Source organism: Trachinotus anak, unplaced genomic scaffold, assembly GCF_046630095.1.
Source record: "Trachinotus anak isolate AG129_WGS33_773 ecotype Australia unplaced genomic scaffold, CSIRO_AGI_Tana_v1 ptg000032l, whole genome shotgun sequence".
Lineage (NCBI taxonomy): Eukaryota > Metazoa > Chordata > Actinopteri > Carangiformes > Carangidae > Trachinotus > Trachinotus anak.
The window spans coordinates 9,645,449-9,667,351 of NW_027273883.1; the positions used below are offsets into that span (position 1 = coordinate 9,645,449).

Here is a 21,903-nt window from a genome sequence, read left to right on the forward strand (position 1 = left end):
CATCGCTTTAACTGCCCTGCTGGATTTTTTAAAAATATATACGTTTGTGAATTAAATTTTCTGCCTGGTTTTGCCAAAGTACTTTTTTGTTGCACTTATATGTTCATATATATTCCATATTTTTCAAATAATGTTACAAAAACTTTCAGCCTGGTCGTTGGGGGAAGTTAGGTAGTTAGTGAACGCTGGGAAACACTTCCCCCTCACTGTTCTTGAACGTAGCCCTCATCAGTTCACTAGCTCATCCTTTCCAATCAGTCATGAACAGGAATATTTAAAACACCTGTTAGCTTTGAGGCTTCCTCTTGCTCCAGCCATGTACCAAGGTTGTAGGTTCTCCTCATTCATACTCCACAGGTATGTAGCCTGGCAATTTGTTTACTTAGGAAACAAACTGCATTATAATGGGAATGTGGGCACTGTTTTAGCTTGTTTTTCCAGGGTATTCCAGTTGCTCCTGGGTGTAACCCTTCTCATGCCACAGGGCTAAGCAGGGCCTGGATAACTGTTAAATTGTCGTGTATAGCTTGAAAATAGGTCTGATCATAGTGTGTTAGTTTGTTGGTACCCATTGTTGGGGCACAGGTAGGGGCAATTTGGTTATTGGCGTATAACAGGGGTGTCCAAACTATGGCCCGCGGGCCAACTGTGGCCCGCCGACCATTTTCACTTGGCCCGTATCAAAGTCTAAAAACATAATGGTCAATGTCCCGCACATCTTTTTTGCGCTTAACTGTATTGTAATTCTTAGTTTTGACACAAGGTGGAGCTACTGCCTTGAACAAGTTAGTATTAAGTGAAAAAAAATCGCTCAGGGTCACCAGAAATGATCACAAGTGAGTGCAGAAAATTTCAGACTCGGTGGAAAAATGAATATTTTTTTCATAGAAAACAAGAGAAAGTGTGTGTGTGTGTGTGTGTGTGTTTGATCTGCAGTGAAATGGTTGCTGTGAGGAAAGAGTACAATGTACGAAGACATTAGGAAACAAAACCTCAGACCTTCAGTCCTACACTGGCGTCGAGCGGAGGAGAAGCTGAAGCTAATGACAGCTAGCCTGCTAACCCAGGAACAGTGTTCTTTCCGTGCTAACAAAGTTCAACAAAATGCCACAGTAGCTAGTTATGAAGTAACTCATCTTACTGCCTTACACGGGAAACCTTTTTCAGATGGCAACTTCAGCAGTGTCTCACAAAAGTTGTAGGAATAATGTTTTTTAACAAGCATTAGTTGATGTGTAACAAGCCCAATTATTTATTTGTGTAACATGCTTGAAATATCCACATCCCCATCCTAAGAACCAATCTGAGGCTGTTACTGAGAGAATCACCTGCCAACCTTTTTGTAAATATGTGAACTGTGAAAATTTACTGATGAAGAGCTGTGATGGAGGCTTTTTTTCTTCAAACATTTTCAACAACAATTATCATACGTAATTTACCTGCAATTGATTGATTTTGTTAATATTTGTTCATTAGAAGTGAGGCAGTATACCTCAGGTGTAGTAAGTGGCCCAGTCCTTTCTGTATTTTTCCATATGTGGCCCTCATGAAAAAAACTTTGGCGTATAATATTAATGATTATCAGTGATAATCGCCAATATACCGTATTTTCCGCACTATAGGGCTCACTGGATTATAAGGCGCACTGTCAATGAATGGTCTATTTTCGAACTTTTTTTCATATATAAAGCGCACCGGACTATAAGGCGCATTAAGCGAAACAAAACAGTCAGATAAGTCAGTCAAACTTTATTAAACGCGTTCACAATAACTCTCAACATTGTTCAAACGTTAATGAGCGTATTCACAATAACTCCCAACCTCGTTCAGTTGTAACACGTAAAAAAAATACAGTCTGATACCGCTAAATCAAACGTTAGCGTATTCACAATAACTCCTTATAGGTCCTTGTACACACACACTGTAATATTATGGTGAAGCACAGTATGTATTACTCCGCGACGCTCCTGACTTCGATAGCCGTAATGCTGCAAGCGGTGCGGCTTTGTAGTTTACCAAAGTCGTACTAAAACATTTTGACAGAGCGCCGTGTACCACACAAAATCGCTTCGAGGTCAGTAAGCACAACCAGAATTAATCCATATATAAGGCGCTCCGGATTATAAGGCGCACTGTCGTTTTAAGTGCACCTTATAGTCCGGAAAATACGGTGTATATATAGATGTTTACTACAAGTAGTAACCTCGGGGCACCACGCTGTCACCAGGGACCAATGACCAAATTGATGACTCAAAATACAGTCTCAGAAGGTTAGTTGAAGGGTAAATTCAAGCACTGACTGTCCTGAATCCAGCTGTTATCACAAATATAGTCACAATAATCACAGACAACGACGAGTTAAATTATAACAGGATTTATTAATAAGAGTAATAATTATTCAAAATAACATTACTTAATTTTAAACCGATTATAATTCAACTATAACTAAAACAAACATTACTAACGTTACTAACTAGATAATTACAGGCAAAACACATATGTAACAACCGTGTGTGTGTACTTGTACTTGCTACATAGTAAGGACCAAAAAAAGTATTTTACTAATAGAGTGAGGACATTTTGGCCGGTCCTCACTTTTTGAGACACCTTAAAATCACATTTTGAGGGTTAAGACTTGGTTTTAGAGTTATGGTTAGAATTAGGTTTAGGTTAGGGTTAGGGAGAAGGTTAGGGTTTGGCACTCAGTTGTGATGGTTAGGGTAAGGGGCTAGGGAATGCATTATGTCAATGAGTGTCCTCACAAAGATAGAAGTACAAGTATTTGTGTGTGTGTGTGTGTGTGTGAGGGAGAGAGAGAGAGAGAGGATGGTGACGAGGTCACGTGAGTGATGTGTCACTAGGAGCCAAGATGGCGGCAGCGTGAGGTACTTGCTAGGAGCCAAGATGGCGGCTGGCCGCAGAGTGAATCATAGACTGTATATAAAAATGGACGTCGACGCCGGCTCCGGAATATGAAGCCAATGCGGAAGTGCCTTAAACCTGCATTCTATCGAATGACCATCAGGGGGCGACCCCACTGGTTGCAAAAAGTAGTCCGATTGTAAGGGAGTCTTTGAGAAAATGACCCTACTTCTCGCTTGGTTTATTATTATTATTATTATTATTATTATAAAAAACCATTATTTGGTATGGTATTATATACCATTATTACCCAGAAAATCATGTAAAAAAAAAAAAAATCCAGAAAAAATATAATAATATTTTTTACATGATTTTCTGAGAGTAAATGGTTGTGAAAGAATGAATGCCAACCTTACAAAGAGATGAGAAGTGGAATGGTGGTTGTAAGTTGAAATTCCAGAGAGCTATTTCAAAATAAAACCGAGAAATATTCATAAAGTGTGCTCAATGGATACTAATTTTTTCTGGAATATTTTTTTACATGACTTTCTGGGAAACAATGGTTGTGAAAGATAAATACCAACCTTACAAAGAGATGAGAAGTGGAATGGTGGTTGTAAGTTGAAATTCCAGAGAGCTATTTCAAAATAAAACCGAGAAATATTCATAAATGATGCTCATGAAGAATAATTGTTTCTGGAATATTTCCACATGATTATCTGTGAGAAAGTGCTTGTAAAAGATCAATATTGACCTAACAAACAGATGACAAGTAGATCTGTGTTTTGAATCAGCTTCATCCAAGGAACTTACTGTCCAAATACTGTTTTGGTATGCCTCACTGTGAATAATAACATGCTATGAGACTCTTGACCCTGTGGTAATGACAGTATTTCTTTGTTGTTGTTGTTTGTTTTTTTTTAAATTTGTCCAAATGGAAAAAATCAGATTGCAATTTGATGACGGTCCCTAAGCGCCCTGCTGCCACAGGTACTCTGGTCCTTCCAGTTTTCGCCGCAGCCACTGAGGTTGGTGAGTTGATGAGACCTGTGAAATGTCTGGCTCACTGATCTCTACAAAGTAATACCAACCTGGATACAATTGGTGCAGTTTTCATGACGCTATTAAAGTTAGAAACAGAAAAAAAAAAAAAAAAAAAAAAAAAAAAAAAAAAAAAAGGCGAATATCGAATACAAAACCAAATTTACCGCGCCCTCTTACTGTGAGTTGCTCCGGTCCTTCGGAGTTAGAAAAGAAAGTCCGCTCTGTTCCTCCACAGCTCGGTGCTTGGCTGGGAGCTCGGCGGGTCGTGTCCGTCTCGCTGTCCCGGCGATGACTGAGATGAGTTCCTCGGCGGCAGCAGGAAGGTCACAGATGAGAGACGGCAGTGGCGCAAGAAGTGGGTATGCACTGGAGGGGGCGCCAAAGCCATGGGGGGGAAAAATATTTTGAGTCGGCATTTTCTGTATTGAACAGCTGTTTGTGCATGTGTAAATGATATGATCAGTAACAGAGAGACGGGGAGCTAAGATGGAGAGGCAGAAGAGACAGCTCTCAGGGGCACAAAACAGAAAGAGGAAGAGGGAGAAGGAGAGATTTTGAGGGGATGAAAAAAAAGCTTTTCAAAGTGGTTGAAAGACAGTGGGTGAGTTATATCAGTGTATCAAGAGGAGGCTTGTAAGCAGTGCTGTTGTGATGTACTGTATCAGATGCAGCGTCCAATCAGTAACTGATTTCTCCAAAGGATTTCCAAACTGATCCAATACGGATATAATTTAAAATTAAAATTTCATGTTTTTTACATGTGGTTTGACTGCTGTATTTTTAAACCTCCTTAACACAAAGTTCATGTGATTCAGGTGTGAGGATGGAGAGAAAGAAGAGAAGAAGGGAGAGCTGGTCTAATATTATGTGGAAGTGTAGGAACAGCCACTTGATATCAAGTGATTAATGTCTAAATATTATTTATATTGAAAAATTGCATTAGCAAGATGTGTAATTTATTCAAAGCTATTAAACAATGCTTGTTTGACCATATGAATATAGCGGAGAAAAACACAGGCAAGGGGTGAAGGAGACAGACATGAGGTCGGTGACGGCATCTGCTATAGAGGAGACCAATGATGACATCAGGTAGGAATAATTAAACCTAGATGCCTAGTATGGTTTGAATTTCTGCTGACTAACCAATTCACTGTGTCCTTTTGGGAAAATTAGTGCAGACAGACATGGCAAGTCAATCACCACAGAAGATGAGGGAGAGGAACAGAAAGGTACAGATGATGATGAAGAGGAACAGAGAGGTGAAGGTGAGGGAGAGGAACAGAGAGGTGCAGATGAGGGAGAGGAACAGAAAGGTACAGATGATGATGAAGAGGAACAGAGAGGTGCAGATGAGGGAGAGGAACAGAGAGGTGCAGATGAGGGAGAGGAACAGAGGGGTGCAGATGATGATGAAGAGGAACTGGAACAGAGAGGTGCAGAGGAGAGGGCTGGGGCAAGGCCTTACTCAGAAGATCCATCTGAATGGCCTTCACCACACAAAATCGGGGACCCATTGAGGCAGTACATGGTTGAGAATGGCCCACAGAAATGTCCTGATGGGCCATATCCAAGATCAGATAAGAGTAAAAGGTGTTTTTCCAAAGCGTACTGTTTTCGTGTACTGTCCAATGGAGAGGAAGTGGAGCGGGATTGGTTACTGTACTCCAAAAGTAACAACGGAGATTTATACACATAAACATTGTGGTTGAAGACAATTGGGTGCATGAGTGGTTCTCATGTTCTCAGTGTGTTTGGGTTGCTGTGAATGTATATGGTAGCACATCTAGACACAATTTAGCGTAGCCTGCTGCCCCATTCATCAGCCTTCAGCTGACTTAGATTTAGTTTTGGTTTGTTTTTGTTAAACATTAATCTTTATCTACCTTTATTTGGCATCTGTTCATTTCCAGCCACCTACTCATCACTGTTCTTCAGTGATATCTTCCAGTTGGATTAATTCAATAAAAAAATGTTCATTTTGAATCATGCTTCTGCCCTTTCAGTGAACGAGTCTCTATGCCTTGTTTAACTGTGGATTTAAGATCACTGGAACATATTAGAACATTTTAGATTTCCTGGAGTCTAATTCCCCATGTGACGTAGTTGGTGCCATTTCTAATGCACCCACTGGAAATACAGTTCTCTCTCATCTGACTCCTTTGAGCACAGGTATACGGATGGATGAGCACAATTTGTATTCTTAATTATAACACACAGAACTGAAAAGAAGTCAATGATACTAATTTACATGAAACAGTCCTGTAGGCATGGCTGGATTAACTGGGGAGGGGGCCTCTGGGTCCCACACTTCAGTTTCAGTACTTCCTCAGGCACTCAGTTAGAACCGGTTAGTGGATTGGCAGAAACTTAAATGATTAATTGTTAAGACTGTTTGTCTTTTTTTTTCTGTCCTCAAGAAAAAAATGCTACAATTCACTGATGCCAGCTTCTCAAATGTGAATATTTTGTTCCCCAGTTTATAGTAAACTCAACATTTTGGGGTTTTGACTGTTTCAGACAAAATGCTTTATACACTGACCAGTCATTAGGTTATTAAAGATAGTAATTGTTGATGTACTGATAATAAAAATAACTGTGGCTTAAGACCTAACTGAAATGGTTAGGTCTAAAAATGAGATTTTGACACAGAGTCCTTGCTTAAGACTGGGATTACAAGATGGAGGACACACATTGTACTTCTGTTATACAAATTTGCAATTAATCAAATTATGTAGACTGAATTTTTTTTTTTTTTTTTTTTAGACATGACTTCAAGGAAATTGGTTTAATTCCACAGAATACAAAACCTGCTAAAATTAAAGACAGCACAGGATCCTTCTTGCTCACTGACTCAGTCCAGGAGAACAGTTTTAACACTGTCAAGGTTGATTAAACCAGCATTAAGGGTTTTTTGCCACTTGGGGGCAGCAGAAACAAGCTGTGAACACAACTGACTTTTTCCTTACTTTTTAGGTTGTTAATGGTGAACTTGTTAGGAACCAACAAGTTGTTTATTTAGACATTCAGGTGATACAGATTAATATTAATTTAGAGTCATGTTTGCATCTGTCTGATGAATATAGGTCCATAATTCACTAACTCTGCTAACTCGAGAGAAATCTCTCTAGCTGTTAAATGCTTTATGTTCTCCTGCTAGTTGCTAGCTGTCTGATGTTTGGTGCTGGGTGGGTTTGTCAGAGCTGGATTGTTGGATTCTTTGAGTTCACCACTTCGTGACCACATTCACATTATACTGAGTCATTTCCTCTTAATAGTTATATTGCTAATTTTAGTATTGATTATAGTAGCTTTAAACTGGTGATTTGTATTTGCTGGACTGCAGTATGTATTATATGGTTTTGTGTGTTGGGTTGTGTTAAATCAGAATCTGATGGTGTCACCACATTTATCAATGTTGCCTAGGTTACACTGGACTAAATTATATTTCACAGATAATTAAGTTGTCTGCAGTTTTCACCTAGTTCCTCTAAAAGTAATCACAACGTCTAGTTTTACAAAAAGTAATCACATTTATTTCAATCCATCATACATGATAACCATATATTATGTCTAACCACTTACTTTGATTTTCACATCACATATTCTCATGCATCACCTGATGCCCTCTGATGTACATCTCTCTAGCCTCTGGGTATATCCAATACACCATAAAGGAAAGACATTTGTGCTACAGTATGTAGGCATGGCTTGGCCAGTCCTGGCTCCTTGGTAGTTGTCTTTGTCTCTCTGTCTGCCCCAGAAATCACAGTTGTAAGAGAGTCTCTGAATCCAATTTCTATAACTTAGTCCAGGTTCGTGTGTCTCTGTGCTGGTCCAAGCTGTGGCCTGTGAGCTGGCTCCAGGCAGACCCTGCACCAGACACCTAGCCAATGGTGACACCAAAACCACACTGGAACTTGTTCTTGCGATGGTTGAGGAAAGCCCCAAGGGCCAGTGTGAGAGGAAGCGGCACCAGTTTCTTTTCGAGGGTTGCCCCTACCACCCAATTACTATCAACTGTTCCTGCAGAGAGGAAAGGTATAAAAGTGTAAAAATTCTTTTTAAGAGGAAAACCTTTATTTTCTGATGTTCATATAGTCATTTTTGTGGTTATGGGTGTATTCATACTGTATTTACCTTTAAACAGCAGGTTAGCCTTGGGAAGGTCCAGCTGGTAACCAAAGGATGTTGTAGTGTCTTGCATCCTTGTGCTGGCTTCAAATTCAACTCCTATCTGCAACTGTATTAAGACGTTAGTTAAGTTAGTCACTTTTCCCCCCCAAGTCTATCTAAATACAAAACTCCTATGCACACTGAAAGAATTTTCAGTCAGCATTTTTTTTCTCCTGTACTCGTCCAAATGAGATTTCAGTTAAAGAGAAGGGGGCAGAATGCACAGGCCTAGTCCAGTAAAAACAATGTATCATATCCAGTGTAAGCCAATATGAAACCTCAGCAGTCTGAATTAGACATTATGAGGGCATCTTCCAATGTTTTTTTTTTCTTTTTTTTTTTTCCCTTTTTTAGTACAAAACTGTTTCTCTGGACTGAAACTGTGCAGTGAATGAGTAACAGATGGAATTTAACTTGATTTGCCTAATTCAGTTGCAATATTACATTCAGCTTAATTTTTTGCACACAGTGAAGACTCTGGATTTTGTCCCCCTATGTCTTCCACTGGAAACACTAGGGAATGCCTTCTTGATGGTCAGTATGGACAGGCAGAACAATTACAGGAAGCAAAAACTGCTCCAATGTAGACATGAGCATGTGAGTGTTGTTTTATGAAACACTTAAAAAAACAAACATATCCTTTAATATGCAAACTACAGAATTTGAGCCAAAAGGCTACATTTGAGGTGTTTTGGACAAACCATCACTGATGATACGACCACCCACACTTGTCCAAATGTTAGTTACCTGGTCATTGGCTTTGTGATAGTATGTAGCATGAGCTCCTGCGCCTCCCAAAGTCAAAGTAGCAACATAGTTGTTACCTAAAGAGAACAAAAAAAGATGTTATCATCTATTACACATAACAAAATGAGATAGAAGTAGGTACTACATATCAAAGTGCTGATCACATTTTCAAAAACTTAGACAATATTTTGAATACTGGAAGGAAAATTTTAAAATAAAATAAAAAATGAATTTGAGCATCAAGTAGTCTTACAGCGCATGGTTCAATAAGCTTAGGGTGGATTTTACCTGTGTATCTGCCCAAGAGGGAGGTGACAGTTCCCTCCTCTCCAGGTCGCCTGTGGTACACTAGCTCACCACCCAGAGCCAGCGCTGGTGTGATAGACTGGAGGTAGTGGGCAACCAAAATGCCTAAAGGAAAGTAGTGAAAGAGCTTCCATTATTTAACATAATATAGTCCCTTCTTGTTCATATTTGTAGTATAGAGTATGATCTTCCCCTCTCAGGCTTTCTAGCACTTGTTTTCACTTTTTCTAATTCCTCCTTACTTATCCAAGTAGTTTTTTTTTTAGTTTTTTTAAATCAACCTCCAATAAACTAATTGTTACAGCTTTAACTGCATTAATCATCACTTTGAGGATTTTGTGTTATCTGGCAACATTACCCATATTATATATTAGTACATAAATATTGAAAGCAAATTTTAAAAAAGCAATTTCATTCATTCATCACTCAGCCATAAACAGTTGTTATATTCTACTGTTTTCCCTTTCAACTGCAGTTTTGTGAAAATAATCATACCAGATCCAACAAGAACGTCTGGATTTCCGAGTGTAACGGCAGAGGTGAAGTCTTCACCACGATATTCCATGTCACACTGCCAATTCACAAACTTTTGCTGCTGAGTCTAAAACACACAAAAAAATAGATTAAAAAAAAAGTTCAGATACCAAAATAACAATGTCAGTGAAACCTAACATACCAAAAAATAAAAAATAAAAAAACTTAAGAAGACCACATCTAGAAGTCTCCATACCTGGATTGCTATTTTGGTTCGCACAGCAGTTGTGAGCTGGTGAATGATCTGGGCATTCAGACTCCCAGTATTATCCATATCTCCGACCATGACTGGGAATGACTAGGGCAAGAAGAGAAGAAGAGACACCATTGTCAGCTTTTAAGTCATGTAGATGACATTTGAAACCTTGCAACAGTATAGAGCCTTAGGCTTTATAGCTTTCCAAATATCAGTGTAAATGTTGTTGAGCTGTATTTACGGTTGCTGCTGTACTACATGTGGGCAAAGGGAAAAAAGTCAAGTGAAGTATGTTCTACAGTTTTGAACCCTGGTGAAGACAAATTAGGTCATGAAATAAATAATCTAGCTGAATTTACTTACCAATTTAAGTCTTACTTTGACGTATTTATATAAAACTTTGTTATATGAATATGTTTTCAATCATCTAACCGCAAAAACAAGCCTCCTTTCCTCTTTTCTTTTTTTAAGGCAAACACAATATAAGAAAAGGCTATTCTATCTTCCCTGCATTGTTTGAAGCCTTGCATTAAAAGGCTTCAAACAATGCAGTTTCATATCATAAATGAACACAGCCTTCATAAATCAATTAAATCTTAAGACCGGTTGGCTGTGCAATTAGATTGAAATTAATGACTTTTTTCCCCCATTCATGGTGCAAATAAGCATCTAAAAATACACCAGTGAATATATATATATATATATATATATATATATATATATATATATATATATATATATATATATATATATATATATATATATATATATATGTGTGTATATAGACTTCTATCATGACCAGGAAGATTCACAACCCGAATTTCCAAATGTCAACATTTATCAAGAGGTTTTGCTTTTTTTTTAGGTGATGGGAAAATCATTACCTCTGATGGTCCAGTCTGTTTACTGCCTACGTAGGTGGCACCAAATCGATAACCAGAATCACCCTGGGTACTGAGGGTGATGGTGTGGCTGACCTGAAAGTGGTTACTCAGGCCCTTGTTGACCACTAACCGTACCCCTTCCATCTGCAGAGGGAACACCTCTAAAACAGAAAAAGGAGAAAAGAGGTCTATGTATCTCAACATCAGACAATTATATAAGCTCATGCCAATATGACTATAATGATACATTTATTACAATAACATGACTATTATTTAAAAGTTGAACCAATCAGTTATAAATACTAAATGCACATTTCACACAGCTCAGCAGCTGATTTTCTAACCTTTACATTTGCGGTGGCACTCCTCATATGTGCCTGGGTTTGGGAGTGGGGAATCTGCATCTGATTGCTGGCCGGATCCAGATGCTGGAGGGACGGAAGACACTGAAGGCATACTGAACCCTGGAGGGACCGACACCAACCCTGGAACCCCTTGACCACCTCCAGCTGCAGCTGGAGCTGGACTGGGGGAGGCGGCAGCCAACACACTGCCCATACTCTGATGCTGTAACAGACTAGGAAAGAGACAGACAGTGGATCAATAATTTAGTTAAGTCATCGAATTTAACAGTGTAATTTCATCTCTCAGCTTCAAGCAACTGACTGTTAAGGTAATCCCTGAGATGGTGTGAGAGAAATTGAATAAGTATATTTAACAACCATGACTTAACATGACATTACCCACTGTCTATCAAGTGCACCTGGGCACAGCTAGCTCCAAAAACGTTACGGCTACTATTAACTTGGTTAGCTAAAGTGAGTGATCTGTCCTCCTGTCCTAGCAGTAACAGCACAACAGCAGCACACTGGCAGCAGCTAAGGCCCAGTTTAGTCAGACTGTCGACATACATAATAACGTTAGACTACAGCACTGCCTGCTAACCACAGGAAATATCGAACTGCAATCTCTGGTTTGCAACGGGGACCACACTTGGAGATGAGCCAGCAGCCGGCAAAACTATTCGCTAGCAGCATTTAACCTATGAAAGCTAATGCAAGCTAGCAGGTTGGTTGGTTGGCTAGTTAGCAGGCTAGGTAGCCATGTGGAGCCGACCACGAGATCTGTTCGTCGGCATACGGAAAACACCGGAGTTGGGGATTGGCTGGGTGGCGAATTTACACTATCAGCCATCCTCCGCTTACAAAGGCACTCATGCAGTTTTACGGTATAGCTACTCACGTTAACGGTTCGTGGTCCAGGGGGGTAGTTCAACACCGGCAAAGTTCACGGCAACGTCCGTGACCGTCGCTGACAAGGGCCCGCCCACTCCCTGTGATCAGCGCATTGATTGGCCGATGTGCGTATCATTTCAACCGCTATTGGCTGAAATTGCAGCAGAGACAGCCCGCTCCTGGTGACGTGCTGCTGGGTCCATTCGCTTATCATTCGTTTCATTCAACTCCGACTGAATGACATTCCAAGGGTACACCTGTTCTTGGAGCCTAGCAGTGTTATGAATATATATTTTTTAAATTATACACATAAAACGACATATTTTATTTAAAGTAAAGCATGCATGGGCTTCCTGTGGATTTTTCCAAGATGAGAATCGTGCTTTCCAGTGACAAAGTATATATGCTAACTCAAATCAAATGTAATATTGCAGTTCATCTAACTAAGAATGACCCTTCACCCTAAGTGTGAAAAGTTTTCAGCCTCGACTGTTCAGATCTTTTTCCATCAGGCAGGCGTCTGATCGATCCAGAATTCATTTTGTAGCATGTCAGCAACCCCCCCCCCCCCCCCTCCTAAAAAAATCCAGCCAGTTAACTATCCTCAGTAACAAGAACAGGGTCCAGCAACAGATGGTATGCCCCCACCCTCTGAGCCCTGATCTCAACATGTAGTCAGTATGGGATTACTCAAAGAGACATTGAGACAGTCTAAATCCACAGAATAACTGAGTCAAGTTCTCCCAACACACTTGAGACAATTTATCTGCCAAGTACCTTGAAAAATTGCAAAAGTATACCTACAAGATTTGGTGCTGCTTTAAAGGCAAAGGGTGGTCACAACCAATAATGATTTCATTGACTGAATTGAAGTTTTGTGTGTGTGTGTGTGTTGCATTATTTTCGAAAGCATCCTCAGTTTACCGTTAATGCTTAAAGCTTTTTCAGAGTACTGTGAGACTAATTCCATCACCATTTGGAAAAAAAAATAACAGACAGAAAGACAGTCAGTTAGACTTTAATTCATTCAGGGCGCCGGCATTAACACACTTTAGGAAAGTCTTGGCTCTCTGTCTTTCCACTTAATAAAACATCTGGTCATCCAGTCATGAAGGTATTTACTTCTCCAGAATGCAGTGATGGGACAAAATGTGTCAGGTTTCAAAGCCACATAAAAAATGTTCTGTCAAGTGTCAGTACAGTGGCTTACTAACTGGGGGACCAAAATCTATCATCAACAGCACTACAGTGTCAAGACGTGAAGAAAGTTAATACAAAAGATGATTTGGAAGAGGATGCTCGTGTGGCTCCCTTCCCTGCTGGTGCTTAGCTGTACTGTAATATCCAACCACAAAGGCAACAAAAGTGCTGCTGGAAATTTCACAGTGTCAATGTTATAAATTTGAGCTACATATAATTTTCGTGGCATCATGTTGAAGTAAACAAGTCCAAGGTTGTAATATTTCAGACAACGAGAACAGCTCTAGTTGGTCTTATTTGTTCTTAGTATTTGTAGAAAAAGTAAATTTCAGAGTCATTTCAGAGTGCAAGTGTGCTTTCAAAATTGATAAACCAATAAGTAACTGTTTTGGTGCCATTTTATCCACAAGTTGGGACAAGAGCCTGGGCAAAGTGGAGGTTTGACATTGAACTAAGGCACTTTATAGGGAAGAACAGACAGAGAAACTACATCAAGATAACTGAAAATGTTGCCGGTTTCAAATTAGGGTTAACTAAGGCCGCTTATCCTGTCATGTTTGTTACTGATAACATCAAGACCTGAGAAAATGCTGCTATGGCTTTAAAGGGATTCAAGAGATTTTTCACAATTTAGTACTGACTTATTGTCATTGTTGGGTCTGTGCTTCCACAAAACACACTTCAGTGTCACTGACATTACATAGTTGTCTTTGAAGTACACTTGAACACTTGAATTTAAAAGTAGCAAGTTCTGTTTCAGGTGCTGTGTGCTGAGGCACCACAGCATCCCTCTTTTAAACAACTGTCAGAGAAAAGTGGTCATTTTGGTTTCTGAAGCCATTTATATTCAAACATATGTAATTATTTCTCTACTCTTCCATCTTTGGTTCCCTTTTGAAGAATGTTATCCCAAATAATTTGGCCACTGCATCGCCAAATCTCAGATATATAGTTGATGGGAAAACATTTTTATAAGCAACAGAAACAATGGCAACAGGTAAGATACACAAAACTACACTCAGTAACCACATTATTCAATACAACTGCTTGTGAATGTAGATAGCTTATCAGCCAATTACGTTGCAGTAACTCAATGCATAATAGCATGGTCAAACGGTTTAGTGGTTAAGACCAAAGATCACGATGGAGAACAAATGTGATTGACAGTGGAATGATTGTTGGTGCTGTTCTCCTGGGATTTAGCCAGTCTACCCTTCTGTCTACCCTTCTTCTTAAGGCTAATTTCAGCAGGATAACATCCTGCTGATGAGTGTCCTCCAATGGCCTCCAGAGTCTAATAAGCCATCTATCAGTGTAACACAGCACCTTTAAGAAGAGGTTAAATGCAAAATCTGCAGCATGAATGTGCAGCAACTGCGTGATGCGGTTGTGTCCACATGAAGTAGCCTCTTTACTGGTCTGGTCCCGTAAAAGGTGTATCCAGTAAAGTGGCCACTGAGTGTAAATATTTTTTTCTTTTTTTATGTACAGTAGGGATGTAACCTGGGCTCCTTTGGTTTCACATTTTCATTCTTAAAGCAAAGCACAAAAAGAGGTTATGACAATTTCCATCTATTGTTCAGCGTGGCTGTACACATGTACAGTGACCACCTCTGGCAGTTTGTCAGAAAGTTCACAGATAGACCTGGAGTTTGCTATAAACTCACACTGGAGATGACATCTAAAACAGACCATTCTGATTGCAGTGGGGAACAGATATCTTCACATGGACTCCTGTGTGATGTGTAGACAGTATTGTGTGATGAATGCCAGGCGCCACGTTTCTCCTGAAAAACAAAGCACAAGAGCCAAGTTAGAATTTGTGTTACCAACCGTGTGAACAAGTCACTGCTTTAGTAAAACTGCAGAGCTGACAGCTGGCTGTGTGTGCTGATCAGTGCCGTCTAAATCCATGCTGACTGCTGTTGTGCAGCTTGAGGACGACAACCCTAAATCCCTCACCTTTAAATCCTGTAAAACTTCTGTTAATCTTCTTGATGAAAGAGGATACTATCAGTTAGCAAGGGTGCTAGTATTTGCTCTCCCTCAAGGTAGACAGCACCAACATTTCCAGTGTTATGAACACACTGTGTACCAGTTTAATGTCCATCAAAATGCTCCAACTCATAAAAAGTGGGTTTGTGACTGAAAGGCTACCAAGTCAATCCCTACACTTGTAATATAATGCAAGTGTGTATAAATGTTGCAATGTTTATAAAAACTGACCATTCATTCAGGCTGCTCCCAGTTCCTTGTTTTTGGCTTCCCCATCATCGTCATCGTCATCTGGATCGACAGAGTGAAACTCTGCCACGTACAGGCTCTTATCAATGCTGCTTGGGATGGGCTTAATGTCAGTAACTAGTTGATCCTCAATAGTTTTCAAGTTGTAGCGGTCATCTGAAGTTATCAGATTGATGGCCAGACCCAGGTGACCAAAACGCCCTGAGAGAGAAGAGACACAGTGTATACATTACATACTGTCCGTCAAAGTGTCACAATGTGAACCTGGGTGCGCCAGATTTTCAAAGTGGTAGCTGTAAACAAAATTCTTAGTTGAGAACATCAGAATTCATAAAGAGGTTAATCTTCACCTGATCTGCCAATGCGGTGCAGGTAGGTCTCTGCATTTTTGGGGAAGTCAAAATTGATGACCACATTCACTGCCTGGATGTCAATTCCCCGAGTGAAAAGGTCTACGAGAAAAAATGTGCATTAATCATCCTACTGACCATTAGTAATTTAAATTTCCACTTTCTGTTGGAAAATGCAGAACCTCCACCTACCTGTGCAGACCAGGTTTCTGCACAATCCATTCCTGAAGTCATGGAACACACGGTTCCTGTACTCCTGCATCATCTTTGCGTGAATGTAGAAGCACGAATACCCCAGCTGGGTGATTTTCTTAGCCAGAAGCTCAACCCTTTGGGTGGAGTTACAGAAGATGATAGACTGATTGATCTGAAGCTGTAATAGAAAAAAAAAATATTATTCATTACTGAAGGAATGAACTCCTGAATTCTTTACAACTATCTGTCTCAGGTATCCTGTGGGCCTTCCTAATGCCACATCCACACTAACACATTTTCATTTTAAAACAAAAACAATCTCTGTCCAGATAAACGATTTAGTTCTGTATCAGAAATAATCCCCTTCCATACAAAAACTCTTGAAAACACACATCACATAACATTCACAGTCACTGGGGACATGCGTACCAGTGTAAACAGAAAGCAGATCGTCTACTCTGCAGTTGGTTAGTTGCAGAAAATACTACGACTAAGGAGCAGCAAAGGCAGTTGTAGAATGATAAAATACAGAGTTTAACTGCTCGACAACAAGGTCAGCAATGCTTGTAATTCATTATCCATGTTGCATTCACCACTGGGAGCCGTGATCGATAAGAACCAATCTGGGAATGAACATGGGCACATCATTGTTTCCAAAAGTCTCTGTTTCTTCTCGTCCAGAATAAAACACAACCATGGAGTTTTCAAACTCTAACTGGGCCAAAAGTCTCCATTTTAGGTAGCAAAAGTGATGCATTTTAAAACTAAAATGAATTAGTGTGGATGTAGGCCAAGCTATGCTAAGGACGTCCAACCAGCAGTTTGCATGATCCATGCAGCTCTTTGCCAACATGTGTGGGATCCTGTTGTCTCAGTTATATAATTTTGAATCTTTGCCCTAAAATGTAAACAAATCTGCATGCTTCACAGGAACAAATGCATATCAGTGTCTTATAACTTTCAGAGTATTTGCAACTAGGGCTTAGCAATATTGATTAAATCACAATACATGTTATTTTGTATTGAGGTATCAATAAAAATTATAAGAAATTTCATGATAGTAAATTTTCTATAAAATCAGTTGAGAAATTGAAATAGGTTAAAACCTTCAGAGGGCAGTAAACACAGCTTTTCAGTCGAGTATTGAGTTACTCTCTAAAACGATGCAGCTTTTTGAAGTTCTTAGTATCCAGCTGGTAAAGCACTGAATACTCACCCTAGAAAAGAGTGTGTTGAGACAATGGACCTTCTGTCTTTCAGTCACATAGGCATAGTACTGGGTGATGCCCTTCAAGGTCAGTTCCTCCATCAGGTTGATCTCATAAGGCTTCTTCAGGTGTTTGCTCTGGACAAGACATTCACAGCATATTTTAAAGTGTGAACAAGATTTTTAATTTTCACATCTTCAGAGAACTGAATAGCTGTTTAAGTTCTCACCATGAATTTTTGCACACTGATGGGGAAAGTGGCAGAGTACAGCAGGATCTGACGATCCTTTGGCAAAAAGCTGATAATATCTTCAATCAGGACCACAAAGTCCTGAGACAGCAGCTTATCTGCCTGAATAAAGGGATATTTAAAGAAAACATGTCAAAAGGGGTAGGCTGCAGACCAACTTAAACCCAGTCAACAATACTGACAAGTGAATTCAGAAATAAAGAGTCAAACCCACCTCATCCATCACCATCATTTGGGTCTTACCCACTTTTGCCACACCCTTCTTAATCAGGTCAAGTATCCTGCCTGGTGTAGCAATCACTACATGCACTATTATGATTAAAGGAGACACAAAGAGCACATCATAACAACTTCAACAAATTTATCTTTGGTACAAAAACTAGCAAAAAACATTTAAATGGCTAAAACACAAGCTTATAAATATAATAACTGTATAAACTGAAAGCTCCAAAAACAAAAAGCATGAGCATAAGTAGGTATTGATTGGATGTGTACAAAAGCTATAACTTCAGTGACAAGATAAAATCTAAAAATCAAGAATTACTTATCCATTATTATTTCCCTTAGGGGATCAATTAAGTATCTAGCTATCTATCTGGAAACAACATTTTTTTTGTATTATTTTAAATACTAATGGCATGACAACTACCTATCTCATCAAGACGCATGATGTCATCCCTCAAGTTGGTGCCGCCTGTGGTAGCCATAACCTTGACCCCTCCTAGGTGCTTGCTGAGCTGAATGCTGATCTGGCTCATCTGCAGGGCCAACTCTCTTGTCGGCACCATTACTATAGCTGGATTGAGACAGATGAAATCCAAGGGTTGATGAGATACATGGAGAAACGTATATAAAGTGATGCTCACATAAAAAAATACTGTATATATTCAAACCAAAGAAACACATGCACCAATAGTAAAAAGAAATGTACATGTAGTAGAATAGTGCAGTGATCGTGGATTTGTCCACATGCTCCAGCGATTGTGTACAGAAAATATTAGTGTCAAATGTGGTGTGGCCTTGTTCAGTCAGATGTGACTCTGTTGCTTCATAATGGGATTACATGTTTGAAGACAACTATCTGACATTTTTTGTGGAGAGCAGCAAAATCTGCCAGAGAAAAATCTGTGCTCCTCGACGTTCCATATAACACAGCAGAAAAAAGTCACTCTATATCTTTACTACAATTTTACAAAAATACAAACTTCAAAGTCAAGCCTTTCATAGACTTATTTCCATCACATCTGTTTCAAAATTAGCTCCATGAGGCAGAGGCAGCAGGAACTCACCCTGTATGTGATCCTTCTTCAGGTCTATTCTCTCCAGCAGAGGGATGAGGTAGGCTCCACTTTTCCCTGTACCATTCTTGGCCCGAGCCAAAATATCTCTGCCCGACAGAGCAATGGGGATACTTTCCTCCTTTTGACAAAGAGACAAGTCCAGTCAATACAATCAGCAAGGTTCATTGAACATGACAAGACTTATTTGGCAAAAAGGCAAACAGTTATTGAGTACAACATGCAAAACATTCTTGATCTTTTAGAGTCCAGAAGAGGGCTGCAAATGTCTCACCAAAAAATTACAAAGTTAATTGTATTTGGCGAAACCATGAACGTTCCAAATTTAAAACACGGTCTGAAAGAACAAAGCACTGTTCTTAGTTTTAGTGAGTGCAGTGTCCAAATCAAGCTCACTTCACACAACAAGAGGGCCCTTTGTTCCTGTATCATGACTTACCTGGATAGGGGAGGGTTTCTCCCATCCCATTTCAAAGATTCCCATCAGAAGTTCCCGCTTTAAGCAGTAGTCTTCAAATTCATTTCCCTTAGTTGATGTCACATCCTGGGAGAAACACAGCAGTTTCACAGGATGCAAAGGTTGATGTGGCAGCATGAGAAGCCAACATGCATTCAGTGAGTCTAAAACATTTGGAATTCAACAGCAAATATGGCAACAGTCAATGTGAATAATTATATCTGCTATTACTAATAATGAACTTACCGAAGTTTTCATCCTGGTGTCTTTTGGGGGAAGTTCCAGGCACTTCTTCCAGTCATCCCCAAACCTAATTGTAAGAATTTGCACTGTCAAGTCTAAATAAATAACAGAATAGCACAGACAATGCAATTTATGTAGCAATATTTTGGCGAAAAGATATGCTGGGACATCCTGAACAAACATGCCTACTCTTGTGTGTGTGTGTGTGTGTGTGTGTGTGTAATATATATATATATATATATATATATATATATATATATATATATATATATATATATATATATATATATGTCTCAAAAAGTGAGGACCAGCCAAAATGTCCTCACTCTGTTAGTAAAATACTTTTTTTGGTCCTTACTATGTAGCAAGTACACACACACACACTTAGCAGATTCTTGTATGCACTGCAAGCAGTAAAGCGACAGAAGTGATTTGAACATTTCTTTCAATGCAGAAGTTAGAGTATGTAGAACCAGTATCTTACTTGATGCCCCCACTGCTCTGTGGAATGCTGCTCTTATTTTGGGGGACATTGGACTGTTGGACAGGTGCAAGGAGTCCTGACTGTTGTCCAGCTGGTTTGGTCTGTCCTCTGAGCTGCCCATTCGCTGCTTTGTTCAATCCAATCATTGGTGCTGGGTTTGCTGTTCTTGCTGTAGCCATGGGTTCAACGCCTTAACTGGCAGTTTTCCTCACAGTGTGTAAAATTTATATTTGCCTTTATTTTACTTATCTGTTTTGCTTAATGCACCCGTGTATAAAAAAAGTCAAAGCTGAAAAAAAATAACTTTTTCTGCTATCTTTTCTTTTTAAAGAATGTATTGTGTACACAATCTGACATTCAGACCTCTTGAAAAGAAGAAGTCTGCGTATGAATTCTGTCTATTTACAAGACAACTCTCCAAAAAAGGGAGAAATTAACATTCATATGAATAAATAAATCAAATATGTGACCAAAACATAAACTCTTATTTTTCTTTCAAAATGTTTGTCTCATCGTACCCTTATCCTTGCTGTGATAAGGATACTGAATTTTCCGTGTGTACTCCTCGATTATCTTGGCTTTAAAAGGTCCAAGTGCTGTGTTTATACATTCAAAATGGCCAGTAGGACAATATGACCGGCTTAGTCACGTCTCAGACTAACACAATTTGCTCCTTTGACATCAGGAAGTCTTCAAAGGTGTTTGCTGGAGTTAAATACTGGCTCAAAAAAAGTCACTACAGGAATCTTTTCTTTAATATTGATAGTGCACTTTAAATGTCTGTGGTTATCTTGTTCCGGATTCCTGTACTTCTGCTGCGAAAGTTCAGATGGCAGTCTGCACAGTGCTTTGAGAATTGCTGATCAACAAAAAAAAAAATCCAGGTTACCTGTCAGGCAATAAACAATTGTGGGTGATTAATTTTGAGCATTTATAAGCAAGCCACAATATTTCGCTAAACAGTGGGGAACCTAAACAAACATTACTCAAAAGCACTGAAGATCACTGACATACATTTTATGTTTGAATTAGCAGTGATTATCTTCGACGAGTCAAAACACAAACTGCACCACGTTTTGCAAAACCATCAAATGTCAGAAACAATAGCAAACTTTTTTTTTTTTTAAGTTAACCGGTAAAAACTTAGTGATTGATAAAATACAATATATTGAGGAAATGGTGTAGTCAACGGCTCAATTTTGACATGAACTGCTGATAAACATCAACTTTGCCAGTGCGGCTTTGTTGTGATGCCAAGGGTACGAGCTAACCGGATGCTAGCTTAAGCTAACGTAATAACAGTTCAGGGCTAAAATCCTCTAACAGACTGAGTTATGTTCAAAGTTAGTTTGCAGCTGGATTTTTAACAGTGTCGATCAAACTACACAGTGAATCATCAGGGTATTGACCCGTGAGTCTCATCTTTCACGAAGACATCAGTGTCACAGTTGATAGCAGAGTTAGCTCGTAAGAAGTTAACTAGCATCGTTAAAACTTTAAGCGTAGCAACGTGGCTTGAACCATCAGGCTAACAAGCTAAAGTTACACATTGTTCCTGTTTATGCGAGCGGCTCCCTTCAACAGTATTCGCATAAAAACGACGTGTGCAAATGCGTTATGTCTGTTTCTTCTCAGTTCGCACCTGTTACTTCAAAACTTTTACTCAACCTGACCAAACAACTAAGTCTGAAAGACAATGCTAGCTTAGCCATTAGCGATATTGTTAATCGATACGTTTGAGAAATGTCTCTTTACCGCGTCGGAGAACGATGCTACTTCACTCTGCTACATCCACCAAAAGTCTCCCCCGTTCTGTCGTTGAGTAACGTTATATCGCCAGTTTAATCAAGTTTGGTAAATACTCGTTTCGTGAAATCCACTCTTTTGTCTCTTCTGTAGAGTATTGACAATTCAACATGGCCGCGCTCGTTTTTTTGGGCTGTTGTTTGCTCCAAAGGAAACTCCGACTGACCAATCACAGCTGTGCTTTCAA

At 39.4% G+C, this 21,903-nt stretch overlaps 5 protein-coding genes across 8 annotated transcripts in view; 1 reads left to right on the forward strand and 4 right to left on the reverse strand.

Annotated features, from left to right (window-relative positions):
• The window catches only part of apoc1 (apolipoprotein C-I), a 54,665-nt gene extending 54,239 nt beyond the window's left edge, over positions 1-426 (reverse strand). The window contains exon 1 of the mRNA XM_071469642.1: positions 420-426. The gene's annotated coding sequence lies outside the window, so the exon portion shown is untranslated. The remainder of the gene's footprint in view (positions 1-419) is intronic.
• apoc2 (apolipoprotein C-II) overlaps positions 1-11,319 on the reverse strand; it is a 76,189-nt gene extending 64,870 nt beyond the window's left edge. The window contains exon 1 of the mRNA XM_071469639.1: positions 11,315-11,319. The gene's annotated coding sequence lies outside the window, so the exon portion shown is untranslated. The remainder of the gene's footprint in view (positions 1-11,314) is intronic.
• Positions 226-5,683, forward strand: LOC139613203 (sodium/potassium/calcium exchanger 1-like). Of its 3 annotated transcripts, XM_071469631.1 has the most exons (6): positions 226-357; positions 3,811-3,894; positions 4,142-4,265; positions 4,909-4,995; positions 5,080-5,165; positions 5,220-5,683. In XM_071469631.1, exons 2-6 carry the CDS (start codon positions 3,822-3,824, stop codon positions 5,600-5,602), a joined length of 753 nt encoding a protein of 250 aa, XP_071325732.1. In that variant the 5' UTR covers positions 226-357; positions 3,811-3,821; the 3' UTR covers positions 5,603-5,683. The 3 variants fall into 3 exon arrangements, with proteins under 3 accessions (XP_071325732.1, XP_071325731.1, XP_071325733.1); XM_071469630.1 differs by having other exon boundaries at positions 5,080-5,683; XM_071469632.1 differs by having other exon boundaries at positions 3,811-3,890; positions 5,080-5,683.
• tomm40 (translocase of outer mitochondrial membrane 40 homolog (yeast)) lies at positions 7,416-12,114 on the reverse strand. Its single transcript, XM_071469628.1, has 9 exons — positions 11,989-12,114; positions 11,091-11,323; positions 10,747-10,907; positions 9,863-9,964; positions 9,628-9,733; positions 9,115-9,237; positions 8,827-8,903; positions 8,044-8,146; positions 7,416-7,929 (listed from the first exon to the last, which is right to left on the reverse strand). Exons 2-9 carry the CDS (start codon positions 11,302-11,304, stop codon positions 7,790-7,792), a joined length of 1,026 nt encoding a protein of 341 aa, XP_071325729.1. The 5' UTR covers positions 11,305-11,323; positions 11,989-12,114; the 3' UTR covers positions 7,416-7,789.
• Positions 12,115-12,983: 869 nt separating this feature from the next.
• Positions 12,984-21,863, reverse strand: ddx61 (DEAD (Asp-Glu-Ala-Asp) box helicase 61). 2 transcript variants are annotated; one of them, XM_071469627.1, is made up of 13 exons: positions 21,666-21,863; positions 19,911-20,769; positions 19,430-19,493; positions 19,166-19,270; positions 18,718-18,847; positions 18,078-18,224; positions 17,643-17,737; positions 17,408-17,530; positions 17,187-17,315; positions 15,968-16,148; positions 15,776-15,877; positions 15,408-15,626; positions 12,984-14,968 (listed from the first exon to the last, which is right to left on the reverse strand). In XM_071469627.1, exons 2-12 carry the CDS (start codon positions 20,087-20,089, stop codon positions 15,415-15,417), a joined length of 1,467 nt encoding a protein of 488 aa, XP_071325728.1. In that variant the 5' UTR covers positions 20,090-20,769; positions 21,666-21,863; the 3' UTR covers positions 12,984-14,968; positions 15,408-15,414. The 2 variants fall into 2 exon arrangements, with proteins under 2 accessions (XP_071325728.1, XP_071325727.1); XM_071469626.1 differs by having other exon boundaries at positions 19,911-20,799.
• Between the last annotated feature and the right edge of the window lie 40 nt (positions 21,864-21,903).